The 15,479-nt window shown below is 31.7% G+C and overlaps 3 protein-coding genes across 3 annotated transcripts; 2 read left to right on the plus strand and 1 right to left on the minus strand.

Annotated features, from left to right (window-relative positions):
• The first annotated feature begins 4,796 nt into the window (after positions 1–4,796).
• Positions 4,797–8,004, plus strand: LOC106434254 (UPF0057 membrane protein At1g57550). The gene is made up of 2 exons (XM_013875089.3): positions 4,797–7,158; positions 7,271–8,004. Exons 1-2 carry the CDS (start codon positions 7,084–7,086, stop codon positions 7,352–7,354), a joined length of 159 nt encoding a protein of 52 aa, XP_013730543.1. The 5' UTR covers positions 4,797–7,083; the 3' UTR covers positions 7,355–8,004.
• On the minus strand, positions 7,777–10,845 carry LOC106434262 (aspartic proteinase oryzasin-1-like). Its single transcript, XM_048739923.1, has 14 exons — positions 10,765–10,845; positions 10,567–10,627; positions 10,318–10,387; positions 9,863–10,173; positions 9,718–9,778; positions 9,545–9,639; positions 9,182–9,463; positions 9,065–9,104; positions 8,931–8,995; positions 8,721–8,834; positions 8,590–8,642; positions 8,257–8,512; positions 8,083–8,171; positions 7,777–8,003 (listed from the first exon to the last, which is right to left on the minus strand). Exons 3-14 carry the CDS (start codon positions 10,382–10,384, stop codon positions 7,919–7,921), a joined length of 1,518 nt encoding a protein of 505 aa, XP_048595880.1. The 5' UTR covers positions 10,385–10,387; positions 10,567–10,627; positions 10,765–10,845; the 3' UTR covers positions 7,777–7,918.
• A 2,089-nt stretch (positions 10,846–12,934) lies between these two features.
• On the plus strand, positions 12,935–13,976 carry LOC106434248. Its single transcript, XM_013875085.3, has 3 exons — positions 12,935–13,086; positions 13,369–13,522; positions 13,687–13,976. The coding sequence occupies exons 2-3, from the start codon at positions 13,375–13,377 to the stop codon at positions 13,848–13,850; spliced, it is 312 nt and encodes a 103-aa protein (XP_013730539.2). The 5' UTR covers positions 12,935–13,086; positions 13,369–13,374; the 3' UTR covers positions 13,851–13,976.
• Positions 13,977–15,479: the final 1,503 nt, after the last annotated feature.

Here is a 15,479-nt window from a genome sequence, read left to right on the forward strand (position 1 = left end):
ATAATGCTTTTATGGGAAAAAATGTTCCCTCCGTAAGTGGCTGTGAAGTATGTGCGTGTATTTATTGACTAGATGAATATTAACACACATTTAAAATTTAAATCCATGCAGTGTCAAGAAAAAATACACGTGGCATGCGAAGGACAATATTGCTATCTAAAAGTCAATGTTTTTAAATCCGACCCGGACACTGAACCGGACGATTTACCGGGTTGCTGGGTTACTGGGTCGACCGCGGGTGAACTGCGGGTTAATAAATAAATAAATTTTATTATATAATAATATATCAACTATGTACAATAAAAAAAATAGAAACTAAAGTTTTAATTTTCTAATTTTTTTTAAAAAACATAAAATAATAGTTTGGATATGTATATGTTTTATGTTTAAAAACTTTTAGAAAATACTTTACTTTTATTTTTATATTTTTATTTTCATTTGACATACAAAATATCAAAAAGTAGTTTAGACTATCTAAAATTTTCTCCAACAAAGTAAGATTTACGACATCTCAAAAATCAAGACATAAAATTTATAAATATTTAAATGTCTAATTGAATAATAAATTAAACTTCAAATACAAAATAAACCAAAAATAAAAAATTATTGTAATAAAATGTCGATAACGGAAATAAACTAACACCAAATCACATCAACTAATTTTAGTTATCTCTACAATCGTTCACTTCATTTTCTTCAGGTGGCATAGTGAAACTGAAATCTTCATCAAAATCTAAAAATCACAAATATAAAACTGAAAAAGAAAAACCTAACTTTTTTGTCAGCATCTAACTTCTTAATTGTAAATTTAGAATATAAAATATAATCTAAAAACTTAATCAAAAACTTTAAAAAATGAAGTAAAAGTTATTTATTAGTTCGACCGGTGGTTCAACCGGTATCGGATTCCGGGTTTTACTGGATTTTTACAAGTTTTTACGGGTTTTTAAATATTGGGTTTTTCATAAAATCCAAGATTTTTTCTGAATCATCGGGTTTACCGATTCAACCGCGGGTCCGGGTCGGGTTTCAAGAAGGATGGAAGGCAAGCACCAAATAGTACAACTACAGCTTCACATTAAAATAAATTAATTATGTAGACTAACCAACAACCAGTTTGATTACAGGACCTAACACATCTACGTCCGCAAGAAATAGACAAATCGATAGAGCTCAAGGAAAAGGTACATACTTTCTTACTTTATATGCATTATATATATATTCACATTAAACCATTAATACAACTTGCATCATCATAAGTTCTTAGTGTTCAATATATTTAAATTAAAATTAGAGGAACTTAAAATCGTTAATATAATCAGTATATTAACATATTTCTTAAATTCAATTAGTTATCTATTTATAAAAAAATGTTGTACACGAAAAAAAATAAGTTTTTAGATCGGGTCAACTAACCATTTACCTGATAATGGAGTTACCACTGGTTCCAAATACCTATTAAATCATCATCTTATAGTCGTCTCTTGACTATTTAATGTTTTCAACCCCTTCAGATGTATCATCCTCCTCTAAAGCGAGAACAAACCCAATTTTATAATGTCCATCATGTGGTGCTTTGGTTTGAGAATCTGAGAGCACCGGAAGAGACCCTAAAACAAAAGAATTACACTTCAGCATTTGTTGCAACCAAGGACTGATAAAACTTCCGCCTCTGAGACAACCTCCCCCATTGTTAGAAAAGCTACTGCAATATATACAATTTTGCGAGACAATCCGAGTCTACAATGCCCTCCTAGCTTTTACATCTATTGGAGCGAAATTAGATTACAGTGTTGTTTTTGGCAGAGGGTCATTCACATTCCGTATTCAAGGGCAGACTTACCACCATATCGGATCCCTCATTCCTAAGCCAAGTTTACCACCCAAGTACTTACAAATCTATATTTTTGATACGGCAAACGAAATTAAAAATCGGCTGGAAGCTTTAGGTCAAATAACCTCTGAAGGAAAAGCAGACGAAGCCACATTAAAAGTCCTTATAGAAATGATGGATGCCAACAATTGCCTTGCAAAGGTTTTTAGACGGGTTCGAGAACGCTATGAGGCAAACTCTGAACAAGATTTTACAGTCTCATATCTGATAAAGGGAATGGCAAACAATATGACTTACCTCAATCAAATGAGGTAGCTGGACTTATTGTTGGCGACATGTCAGACACTATCTGTGAGAGAGATATAGTCGACCAGAAATCCAGTTCCCACTTTTGTTCTCTTATGGTGATTATGGTTTCAATACCGAAATCCTTTTGCATTTAGAGGAAGGAAGCTCGAGGACAAGAAAATTTCTCAGTATCCGGTAATTTTATGCTTCCCAAATACAAACGCGGTTAAAAGAAAGAATAACATTCATTAAATCTGGATAATTTTGTTACTTAATTAAACATGTTATCCGCGCGAAGCGCGGACACCGACTCTAGTATTGTTAATGAGGCTATAATATTCTATTCTATTTGATTAGATTTTTATAATTAATAAAAATTAAAATAATTGGTAATACAATACCGATATAAACTGCAGTATCCCTTTATAATACATGGCTTAAATAGATTAAAAAAAAACATATGTAATGTCAATTATGTTTTGAATTATAAATATATACTAGAACTTGATCCGCACGCCCGTGCGGGTGTTTGATTTAATTTAAGTGTTTAGAAATTAATATTTGTAATATTTACCATATATTAAAAGGTTTATACGACTTTTAAACTAAAAATGAATAATTAAATTCTTGTTTTTTAATTTATTTTTATAAACCGATGTTTTATTATATATTTATCTTATTAATTTTATTTGATTATTAGATAATGAATATATATGTGAAACAACACATATATTGTATTAAAAATTAACTATTCACATGTCCACTTTATATTTGAATTAAATAGTTATTAATATATTAACTTGATTTTAAAATTTTTAAAATCTTAATGTAAAAAAATATCTAAATATTTTTTATTCTTTTTTATGTGTATGATAAAATAGACTATACATTCAAAACAAAAACATCTAACATGATTTTAATATGTTTTTGAAGTTTGATTATTAAAGCATCATAATATATATATATATATATATATATATATATATAGTTTAAATACATAAATTGGAAGTAGGGGTTACTGTTGTGCATAAATATACAAAGTACGTAGATATTTACACCAAATTGATATTCACATTCATGGTTAGTGTTATGGTTAAACATATATTTTATAAATATTCGAAATGTACGTAAATAATTACACCAAATTTGTGGGATTACATAATCTGTAAGAAATAGTTAGTAAATTTCATCATGTGTACAATTTAGATTAGTATAATTTAGAGTTTTTGGTATATCATTAAAGTGAAATAGTCCATGAAAAACAATCAGATTTAATTACTTAAAAGAAAAAAACTGGTTTGATCAAATTTTTTTGTTTACTTATCACATTACTTGTCATAAAACTAATAACTTTTATGATGGGTAAAAAAGGAATAAAAAGCTGTGGATATATTATTATGGTAAGTAATTAATGAAGAAATTATGAAGAGTGGAAAAATAAAGAAAAAGTGTAATAAAATTGTTCAAAAGAAAGTTAGTTCTATTTCGTATTTCAGTTTTAATAAAATTGATATTTTTTATATTGCTAAATTTTCGTGTAGATAAGAAAAGGTGATACTGATACCAAATAACACTAGATTACTTAAACCGGAAAAAACGTATGAATCAAATATATAAACACTAAAACTAGGGGTGTTCAATCCGGATATCGGTTCGGTTTCGGTTCGGTTTTTTTTGGTTTTCGGTATTTCGGTTAGTAAAATATAATTACCATTCTAAATCCATATTTACTTCGGTTCGGTTTATATACCGTCGGTTTTCGGTTTATTCAGTTTTATACCAAAAAACATAATTATTTTGTTTGAGATCATATTATATGAATTTTAGAGTCATATTGTCAACACAGTCATTTATTAAAAATATATTACATGTTCAAATAAATGAAAAAAAAGTAAAAATGCTTATACCATCAAATAAAATAATCAAATCTATAACTAAAATCAAAGCTTGAAATTTTGAAAATAAAAATATGAAACAAAACAGAAACATGAATGAAAATTTTTTCCACTCTTCCATATTTAGTGTTCATTAAAGTCATGTTTTTTCAATTGAAAATTTTCCATTAATTATTGTCTATCAAATTTATAATCTTCATATTAATATAGTGAAGACTAAAATAAATCAAAAATATCAAAAAAGACTTAGAAAATAAGATGTCTGAATTGCGATGTATTGTTATTTAGTTATAGTTCAAGTGTTTTACAAATTAAGATTTTTTATTACTATAAAATTATGGTAATAGTTATTAACACAAATTTAACTTATGTAACAAATAGATTTTCATGTATTATTATAAAATAGATACATATTTACATGTTTTTACTTTTAATCGGTTTTATTCAGTTTATTCGGTTTAATCGGTTATATACCAAACCATATCCAAATCCTACGGTTTTTATAAAATTATATCCATTCGGTTTATATGGTATATACCAAAACCAAACCATATTGTCTATTTCGGTTCGGTTCGGTTCGGTACGGTTCGGTTTTACCATATTGAACAGCCCTAACTAAAACAGAACCGGTTGTCTATATGCACCAAGGTACTTGCAACCAAATTCCTAAATATATAAATATGTGCATATGGACTAAGAGTCGTGTATTGTTGTAATATACACTATTAAAATATAAATATGTGATATACTAAAAGAATATAACAGAGATCGTGTTTCCTACTTCAAAATATAAAGAAATTTAATATGGATTGATTTTACAATCACGTTCAATTATCATACGGTCCATAATAATTTTTATCGTTATATTGTTAATGGGCTTAGGAGATCCATTAATAAATGAAAGCTTCGCAGATAATTTTTATAGTTAAGTTGAGTGGCATAATTTTGTAAATATTAAGGAGAAGTTAGGGTTAATTTTAATTTGTACTTCAGTTTTAATAGATTAGATGACTGAAGCTTATATGCGACTTATTTTCATATTAAGAACTATAAATTGGTGTAATCTTTGTATGGGTCAAGCTGAACCAAATATGAAACACTTTGATTTTTTTATGTGCGCAGGTATTGATCTGAGAATAAGCAGAAAAGACCATGTTTTTTTTCTAATAGTAAATCAGTGTTATTGTATTACTCTTCTATAATAACATGATCTTGTATATGTAGATTGGAATATAAGCAAAGATGATCGATTATTTGTGGTGACATGGAGTCAAATCAGAGTTAGTATATTATTATTCTAATAGTCAATAACTTATCGGTTTTGTTAGATTAATTTCCGATGGTTATGGTAAATAAGGTTTTGGTTTACTTTAAGTGATCCGGTCTCATTATGTAAGTAGCGTGTAAATATATAATGTGTAACAAACTTGTGCATCTTGTAATATATTAAACGTGGTACTAAAAATGAAAAAGTCCAAAAATTAAAAACAACTTTCTATGGTAGATAAAAAAAATAGGACTCTAAATTAATAGAGTAGATATTTGAATATTTTAAGATCACTTTATTTACAATAAAAAGAACTATATGTATATTTACTTTTAAATTTTTGTTCTTGATTGTAATTAATTTTTGAAGGATGATTGTTTTCACAGAATACATTACCCTCCTAAAACAAAATTTATTTTTACCTCCAACTTAATTTTTTCAATCAAAAACTAAAAATAGTAAAGTAAACAAAATTCAATTATAATAAAGTTTAAACTATTAATACCATTAAAAGATGATCATTCTCCATTTCTACCCTTAATGAAAATTGCAGTTTTCTCAAAAATAAGAGTATTATTACAAGAAATTAATAAAATTCATTAATGACATTTAAGTCTTTTGGTTTTGGACCTGCAGATACCTAAATGGATTTATAAATAATGAGTCTATATATATAAATGATATGCTAATTTTAAATTTAATATAAATATTCTAATTATATATATATTATGAACAATAAATAAAATAACAAACACTATTATTTTCATAAATCTATGTATCAATATTGAAAATAGATAATTCGAATATTATGCAGATTTTCAGTACAACCCAAAACCCTATATCCTACACCATATATCATATACATATTTGAATATCTTTTTCCGTGTTTATATGATTTTGTACATAGTATTGATATGGCAATTACGAGTGTTTCAAAATATTTTAAAAATGATCTTAAAATAAATTTTTTAATCTAAAATAAAAATACAAACTTATAAAAGGTTATTAATAACAAAAATAAACTAATATTGTCATATCAATAAGATTTTTTTATATTATCATCTTTATCTGGATAACATAATAAAATTTCATAATATTCTAAAGAATTACAAATTTATGTTAAATTAAAAATATATGAGTAAAAAAATACTATCAGATATTTGTATTTTTATCGAATCAATAGTATCATATTGCGGGTTAATAGTGAGTTTTTTGGATTTTTACCAGGTTCTATTGGAATTTTAATTAACGATTTTTTCATTAAATTTGAACTGCATTATGTACAATGTATCGGATGTATAGGTTCAACCACGAATCTAGGCCGGATATGAAAACAATTCTTAAAACTCAAAACATTATAATAGAATAACTATTATATTTCGAATAAATGTTATTTTAAAGAAAAAAAAACAAATGATAAAAACATAAAAACTCAATTGCTATGGTTCAAAACAAAAATAATAGTAGTTTGTAAATCAGTTTTCGATCAATAAATAAAAAACAAATCCGCGCAGGTCAAAATCTAGTAATCCATTATTTAACTTTTTGTTTGGTCATCTCATTTCTTGAACCGGTGAGCAACGGGTAGTCGTGTCGAAAATGCAAAGGGAGTTGTAGGGTAGTTATTGGAATTTGAATCGGAGCTCCTTCTTTTCAGGAATAAACAGAGGACGTTATACAATCAAATTCAGTTTTTCCCTTATTAAACGGATTCAGTATATTTCCTACATTCTTGTTTATTAACCAACAACAACGTAAGCAGCACAAAAATATACAAAAACAAAAATTACAGAAGAAGAATGGGCAGTTTCATTGAAATTCTTTGTGCAATTTTCATACCTCCTGTTGGCGTATTCCTCAAATTTGGTTGCGGGGTAATGTGCTTATGATAAATATATATATATAATAACGTAGTATTTAAACAACAATCGTGAAGTAAGATTTGAATCTCTTTTTCTCTTCATCTTTTGCGTATTTTGTTTGCAGTTGGAGTTTTGGCTCTCTTTGCTCCTAACGTTCTTCGGTTTTGTACCTGGAGTGGTATATGCCATATGGGTTCTTACCAAATAGAACAACCAAACAAAAACACTAAATCTATATTTTTTTTCTTTTAGTTTCTTTTGAACAACGTATCTCAAGTTTTTCTTTTAATGTTGTGTTATGGACTCAGTTGTAATCTCTAGTCTCTCCGTTATTTAACAATCTTTTTGTCGCTATATTAGATAAGTAATTGAGATTCTACTTCTCCTTTTGTTTGCGTGATCAGGCTTGAACCATAATCAAATGTGTAGGGACCTTGAAAGATTGAAGATGGTCAAATGCTAAATCGTTACTTGTATCAATATTAGAACTTCATTATCTAGGATTTCTTAGGATGGGGAAATATAAGAAACTGTTTTTTAAAGTACGAACTTTTTAATTAAAAATCAAAAAACAGTTTCTTATATTTTCCTAAAAACCTCAACCTAAAAAAATCCTGGATAATGATGCTCTTACATCTAAAGAGTGATACAGTAGAATCTAGAATATGTTTGAAGTTCTAGTAGAGACAATACATGGAGTAAATGGTAGTATGGTACATGAGTCATTAATAAAACACAACGAACTTACGTAGATAAACTGGTGTACATAAACTTATGCGTTTTTTGCAATACCAATTTGAAGATTGCCTGAATCGAATACCGTGTGGTAAGCTCCCATAAAGACATCCCCAAGAATCCTGCATAGACCACCCTTGACCTCAAAACCTTTAAATAAATATGAAAATAAACTCTGTAAAAAAGTTAAACTCGGCTTACCAAAGAGGACCAGTCGGTGGAGGCAAATCGTAAGCTGAAAACCCACTTATGCACGTCTCAGCATAGCCTACTCCAGTTTTGAGAATGTACTAAACCATATAACAACAGCAAACAAATGTATGAAAACAGAACATTTTCAGGTAAAAGTATTATTAGAAGTTTTTTTTTAAAAACCTGTTGAGGGGTGAGAGAGAAGGGGTTGCCTCCAATTGTGAATGTAACATTTGGCATGTTTTGGATGTTGTTGCAGTCGATGATTGACTCTCCTGCGGGACTAGGAAAGCTCTCACAAAGCTTGTTCAGGTCTTCAAACACTTTCTCTTTGGTTTCTTTCTGTTTCAGTCGTGTTTCAACCCAGACAACAGCCATCTCACAGACCTTACATAAAACTGATGATCCTTCTTGCTCAACCACCGATTTGACTCCCGTCCTGCACTCATCAAGATCCAAGTTTATGCTGATATTGTTTTATATGGTTTTGCTGCTTTGAAGAGATAGTTTACATACTGTTTTCCAAAAACACAGAGACCGATCTCTTTACACACAAGACTAGGTAGTACCTGCACGTTAACATCAAGATCTTTCCTGATTTACAAGAATGTAATATATGATGGCAAAAACTTACAAAGTGTTTTTACCTTTGAGACTAACAGATCCCATATCATCTCTCCATATTGAGAAACTACTATTTTACACTCCGCACTAACAACTCCCGTAGCACCAATGCCATGGTTGATTTGCGTGATTACCGTCTAAAACGAAAGTATCAATAATCAATATTAACTAGAAACATTTCTTTTTTAGAATTGCAAGACCTGAAAAGGTTAAAGGATATGTTTTTTTTTTACAGTTGGTCCAGCTAGTAATGAAGTTCCTGAGTCCATGATTGCATCACATCCTTGCTCGCAGAAACCTACAGAATAAAAGTTTTGGATTTCGTGACCCACATATGCCAAACATTCAGACCATAAGTATTATTTACCAGTTGAGTTATCTCCGACAAAGATATCTCCCATGTTAAACTGAAAGAAGAGTAAAAAAAAACTTAAGCCAAAAATCATCAAGAGAGTATATATGGGACCAAGTAACGTCTTCTCACCTGCCAATAGCCTTTTCTAGTGACAGGGACATAAGTGTGGTTGCCTTTAAAGTGCGCAGGATCAACACCACCAAACACAATCTCACCTCCTGTTTCAGCATCCGCATCACGGTTTAGCCAGAATGAGAAAACTTTCTCCTTCACTAGTTCTTGACCCACCATGTTGTCCCAAACTGGCACAGCATTTCCCTCTGAAATCTCCTGAAACCCTAACCCGAATAGTCCATCGAACTTTGCTAGGAGAAAAGAGAGACTCCCTTCATGTGTAGCTTCGATAAACTCCTAATATTATAAGAAAGTTTTTAGTGTGATTACACTGCAAACCAAATTTGTTTTAGGAGAGGAAAGACAAATAATCCAGACCTGATCTTTAACTACAAGACCACCAACTTCCACATTGTCTTGACTAAAGAATCCAGAGATGGATCCCGAACCATATGTTATAGTACACGGCTTTCCTGTACTCAAACTGTGATTCAATGATACCAACAGATTGGTTTATTTATTAACACACGACTATAGACAAACGTAAGTACCGTTCTTTGTGTATGTTTTGGATTTGCTAGACTTGTACTTGTGATGGACCCAGCAAGCCAACTGAAGAGCACAACATACAAATACTAGACAAGATAAGACAAAAAGAGACGGTTCAAAACAAATTCTAGATTTTGTATAACTCACGTCTAGAAATTTGCAATGTATAGATGGAACCCAGAGGTTGGAACTTCCGGTATCGAATATAACTTCGAATTCTTGTGAAGGTGTACCGATTCCAATAACTCCATAGTATTGAGCGTCTAGGTAGTTCTTAAGAATAACCTGATTTTCTTGACTAGAATCACCTCCAAGAGTAGGGTAACATGCGAGTCCTCCTTGTGAATGTTTCAGCTTTCTGATCACTCTGCCGGTTCTAATATCATCGAGCTCGAGCCGTCTTTTCTTCAGACCGACACGGAACAGACCACTGGAGGTTGTGGGATGCAGGGCCGTCCCTGAGATGCTGGGGGCCTAAAACAATTTAGTAAGGGTTTTATAAAAAAAATTTTTTTTACAAATTTAGGGGCCCCTTCTTATGTAAATTTTTTAAAAAAATTTGGGGGCCCTAAGCCGGTGTTTCAGTCCGCTGTGCCCAGGACCGCCCCTGGTGGGATGTAGAAAGGTTGCTAAGAGACAGAAACAGATGGCTTGACGGATAAGCATCATGTCCTGTCGCATGTATCGTCATAAAAGTAAAGATAAAACATTAAAGCTTTTTTTTTTTAATTAAATCTCAAACAGAGGAAAATAATTCTAGTTTTTTTTTTGGGATTCCAGTGATAAATTAACGTAAGTAAAGTTAATCAGTTACTGAAGCAAGTTAATAGTCAATTCTTACTCTTACTAACGTTAAACCCACTTGATTGTTCACTGACTGTTAAACTCGATTATTTTCCAGGAAGAAGTAATCTACACAAAACAAAAAAAAAGAAAAAAAGAATCAAATGGTTAAAAGTTAAAACACATGTTTAACAAACTCATCTGTATAAAGGTGGAAACACCAAAACTTTAGAGAGAGAAATTTAGTTAATGATGGAGCAACAAACCTAAGTCGATTGGGGGTGAAGATCAAGAAGGTCTGTACTTTTTGTGAGTGGAAGAGATTTTCTTTCTCCTCCATTATCTCGTTTATACGTGTAAATATTTATTTTCTCCAGTGAAAGTGACAATGACACATTCGTTTTTAGTTGACTTTGGAGGTAAGTAGAGACACTTTTTTAGTCATTAAAAAAACCGTGTTTTAGTAATTAAACTCATTGACTAAAGATAAATCACAAAAAACTATCAACCAAAATCCTATGAAATAAACCTTTAACTTTAATTCCGTTAATATATGTTATACTAGGGTCGGTCCGGGCTACGCCTGGGATTTTTTGTTTAAATTTAAATGTTAATTGTATATTTAGTATGTTTATTTTATTTATAAATATTATAATCTATTATAAAAAATATAAGTAGCCAAACAATTATAAAATCAATTCAAATTATTCTTTGTTCAATTACGCATTTTAATATTTTTAATATTCATTTTTTTTGTTATGAGAAATTATATATAAGGTGATGAGTAGAATAAACAAAAATTATTATTATTTAGTTATGGTGTTTAATTGATTATGTGGAAGCACCGTAGCCTATTGGTTAAGGTTTAAAGGCTTCTACACCCAGGTCTGGGGTTCAAATCCCATACTATGCAATTTATTGCAGATTACAGGAAATCCAGGTTTCAAGTCTCGGAGAGAGCGGTTTATTAAACAATTATGCAGACTATAGAGGAAAGGCTTGCAAGGGATCTTCAACATGGTGCAAGTAAATCTGGCCAGGCGTGGATCTTCATAGGACGGCTCATGTGATGCAGTTAGGCGTAGGTCTTCATAAGGCAGGTAGTATTGTCGGTTGTCGAATCGTCTATGTAATATTTCTTATATCATAATTGTAAGATCATAATAAATCAGCGTTAAAAAAAAAAAAAGTGATACTGTGTCGTTTAGGAGTGATAGAGATGTAAAGCGTTTGCTGATTTGATGTTATACCTATTAGAGTGTGTGTTGTTTCTGTGTTGACTCTTGTGAATGTGTGTTGTTTTAATGACTTTAACTAAACGTGTTTGTCATCTTTCATAGGATCCACATAAAACCTAAATTTCTTTACACAAACATTTCTTTTCACGCCGTAAACTAATTCTCTCAACTAAACTCATCTCTTTCAAACGCCAAAGCAACCCTTTGACTCTCTGCAAATCAGAAACCGTAAACTCATCCCTATCAAATCTTGACTCTGCGTAGATCGAAAGCAAGTATTCTTTTTTTTTCTTTTGGCTTTTTGAACTTTTTTGCGGATAACCCGCTAGACCCGCTTGTTTGATGCGGAGCGGGTGTGGTTATCGAAATCCGGTCATGCGGGTCTTGCGGATATAATTTTCAAGTGAAAAAATGAGTTTAACCTGCGGCGGGGCGGTTGAGCGGGGCGGATCCGACCCGTTCCCAGGCATAATCATGGGTCTAGAGGAAGCAGCAGGATTGAACAGTTACCAACGGCGTTAGGATGCGCCTCCGTTCTTCACTGCTGTCGTATTAGAGTTAGCAAAACTCAGACTTATCCGGCCAGTTACGTTTTCTTTATCACAGTCCAATAACATGTAAAATAACGAAGCCCAATAAGATGATGTTAATGAAACTCTGCGTTTCTTCTCTCTGGACACGTGGCATCACTACAAACCTCGACTTTCTAATCTGGCGCTGACGTGGATGCACAGGAGTGAAGCAAACATATTTTTATATATATAGATTCTATCTAAAAGTGTTAAAATATTTATGAAGATTTATAAATTAGTTATAAAATAATGTGTTAAAGTTTATAAATTAGTTTTAAAGACTTATATCAATATAAAACAATATATAAATGATAGTAAAACTTTTAAAATATTTAGTGATTTTTAATGATAAAAGGCTTCAATTATAAACCATCAACTTATAAACCGTTAACTTATGTCATTATGATAGAGGTTTTTTACATATAAGGTAACATATGTTAACGAAATTAAAGTTGAAAGTTTATTTCACAAGATTTTTAGTTGAAAGTTTTTTGGCGATTATGGTTTTAATTACTAAAAACCATTTTAGATTGAAAAAGTGTTAATTAGAATTAATATTTTATTTTATTTTTATAATGAATTAATATCATTATTGTAAAAACAAATTTGGGCGTACTTGTAAAGTTGATGTAAAATGAGAAAGACATGATGTCTTTTATTTGATATAAAAGAAGACACGATGTATGTCTCCCCTCTCAGAAGTCCCTCATAATCTGTATTTGCCTATTTGCTACGAACCTCTGCCGGCCATAAGCTACTCCACATCTGTTCATCTCCGGTGAGCTCCTCTGTTCTCACTTTTCTCCTTCTAAATCTTCCTTCTTATCCATTGCGGCGATTATGCTTAATTAATCAACTTTGACGATTTCATTGTGCGGGAATACAATCGTCCTGTAGCTCCCTGGTTTAGTGGAATCAAGAATCCGATCTTCTGTTCTGGCAGGCTTAGATTAAATCTGTTCTGTTCTGAAGTCATCCTTATACTGTTCGATGAAATGTCTCAGTGTACATCTTTGTCAGAAAACCAAGGTTTGATGGGTTTTTTTTGTTGTTGTTACAGAGATAAATGGCGTTGAGGCAGAAGTTAGGATGGTCAGAAGGAGATCTAATGAGATCAGATGCAAAGCCATGTTCAAGGCTCATGAGACAAACTGCTGCTATTTTCACTGTTGGCGGAGCTCTTGGTTTCTGGGTTCTCTGCAGACTTCACTATGGTATCAATTTTTCTCTGGATTCTTGGGGATAGTTTTTGTTTTTTTGGGGAATTTATGATTCAAATGATTGGATAGTTGAGTGACAAAGACCTAAGATACAATGGTAAGAGAAGAAAATGTTGACCCCTCCATTTCATGACTGTTGCTTTATGTGGAATGTGCAGGTCCGAGGGTTACAGTGCCAAGAAGTCTACGATGGGCTGGGTGTGGAGCTGTGTCCATGAGTGCATCTACGGCAACACTTGTCCGTCTCCTGAGCCCTGAATGTGAACCCCAAAACATTGCTGCATACGACCAACCCAAACCCCCTCAAGCTTCACTCCCTTAAACCATCAGTTTCTGACTTTATCTCAGATTTTGTACATGTTTATTTTGCAGTACACAGAGTTTAGCTATCTATTCCTAAACACTACTTTGTCTTTTAGTGCTTCTTATTTGGATTTTGTTCCTATTTCTTTAGGGCGTTCAAAATGAGCTACGGGGTTCAGCTTAGCTCATTATGAATTCAAGTACTTTATGATTCAGCTGAGCTGATTTATTAGCTTAAATAACTCAACTTAAACTTGGACTAATCTCATCATAGGCTGAATGAATTAGCTCACGATTTAGTATTGGAATACACTTAAAAAGTTTTGCAACAGAATACAAATGTGTTTGTTTTTTTTTTTTTTGAATGAATGTTAAATTGTATTCATCAAAAGCTCTGTTTTCCATCAAGTGCAACTACTGGTTGTTTTAAAAAACTTACAATCATCTATGGCACTGAACCAAAGTCGAAGAAGCCTGGACGTTCTTGTCGATGAACTTGAGCAGAGAGGTGGCAGGTAAAGGAGGTTCACCGTGATTACGACGATTTCTTTCCTTCCAAACAGAGTGGATAGAAATCTGAAATGCATAACAAGCGAGAAACATGCAGTGGCTGTCCAGGTCGTTCTTTTTTTTTCTCTTTTTTTTTTAAATAAGGCTTTCATATTGAAGATCAAAGTTTAGAACATACAGATATACAAGAGAAAATGGAAAGGAGGGAAGATGTAAACCACAAAGAGATAACGATGGTTCTGCTCTTTCCACAACTCGTAAATAGTCGCGTGCCAACGCTGCAAACTAATAAGGGAAGATATTTATCTTGAAATGCGACAGGGAGTCAATTGATCATTTCCCACAGTAAGAGAACATTACACAGATAAATTCTTTCCATTGCTCAACCAATCCTGCCTCACCAGTGATATGCAGTGGGCGACCCACGGACATCCGATATAAGTGTCGTATTTGTAAGTTCTGGGAGTTTGTATTTGCGCGTTTTGAGTGTTTTGTATAGAATGGAAAGCTTAAGATGGAGGGAGTTGACATACTCCAATCTTGCCTGATAGCTCCAAAAAACGAGGTCAGGACAATGGCTTAGTGAATGCGTCGGCGAGCTGCTCGTGAGTAGATACATGAGATATTCATAAAGTACCCAAGTTTACATTGTCGCAGGACGAAGTGATAATCCAAAACAAGATGCTTTATTCGGCTTATTACAGAGATACGTCGCCCCCATGTTATCACAATATACTACTGTGTATGTGGCAAAGTAACACTGAGCTTAGTGAGTATTAGAAAGATTTATAACCTATGGGTATAATCCCTTTTTTTAGTTCAGGAATATTTTTCGAACTTTCTTGATATAGTATCTTTTTCACCACGATCAACAATTTTGAATGACCATAGTATAAGCTACATTGTCTACATATATATACTAATTCAAGAAAAGTATATATATATGTATCGTGGTGAATTTCTTAGAGTTAGCATATTATCTATATTAAAACACGAAAAGTATAGTACAAAAGGAATATGTAAAATGTAAATAAAATTCAATTTGAAGATTGCTGCATGTGCCTATCAGTTTTCAGTGTTCTCTTAAGGGTAGTGAAAATTTTCTGCCATTTTCTTGCATGAACTTATCTTTTCATTT

This window comes from Brassica napus, chromosome A9 (genome assembly GCF_020379485.1).
Source record: "Brassica napus cultivar Da-Ae chromosome A9, Da-Ae, whole genome shotgun sequence".
NCBI lineage: Eukaryota > Viridiplantae > Streptophyta > Magnoliopsida > Brassicales > Brassicaceae > Brassica > Brassica napus.

Excerpts from the sequence above, each read along its gene's own strand:
- LOC106434254 (XM_013875089.3), top strand. The coding sequence starts at position 7,084 with ATGGGCAGTTTCATTGAAATTCTTTGTGCAATTTTCATACCTCCTGTT. Across the intron at positions 7,159-7,270 it reads TCCTCAAATTTGGTTGCGGG|TTGGAGTTTTGGCTCTCTTT; the intron begins GTAATGTGCTTA and ends TTTTGTTTGCAG.
- LOC106434262 (XM_048739923.1), bottom strand. The coding sequence starts at position 10,384 with ATGATGCTTATCCGTCAAGCCATCTGTTTCTGTCTCTTAGCAACCTTT. Across the intron at positions 9,105-9,181 it reads CTAGAAAAGGCTATTGGCAG|TTTAACATGGGAGATATCTT; the intron begins GTGAGAAGACGT and ends CTCTTCTTTCAG. Across the intron at positions 8,835-8,930 it reads CATTACTAGCTGGACCAACT|ACGGTAATCACGCAAATCAA; the intron begins GTAAAAAAAAAA and ends CTTTCGTTTTAG.
- LOC106434248 (XM_013875085.3), top strand. The coding sequence starts at position 13,375 with ATGGCGTTGAGGCAGAAGTTAGGATGGTCAGAAGGAGATCTAATGAGA. Across the intron at positions 13,523-13,686 it reads TCTCTGCAGACTTCACTATG|GTCCGAGGGTTACAGTGCCA; the intron begins GTATCAATTTTT and ends TGGAATGTGCAG.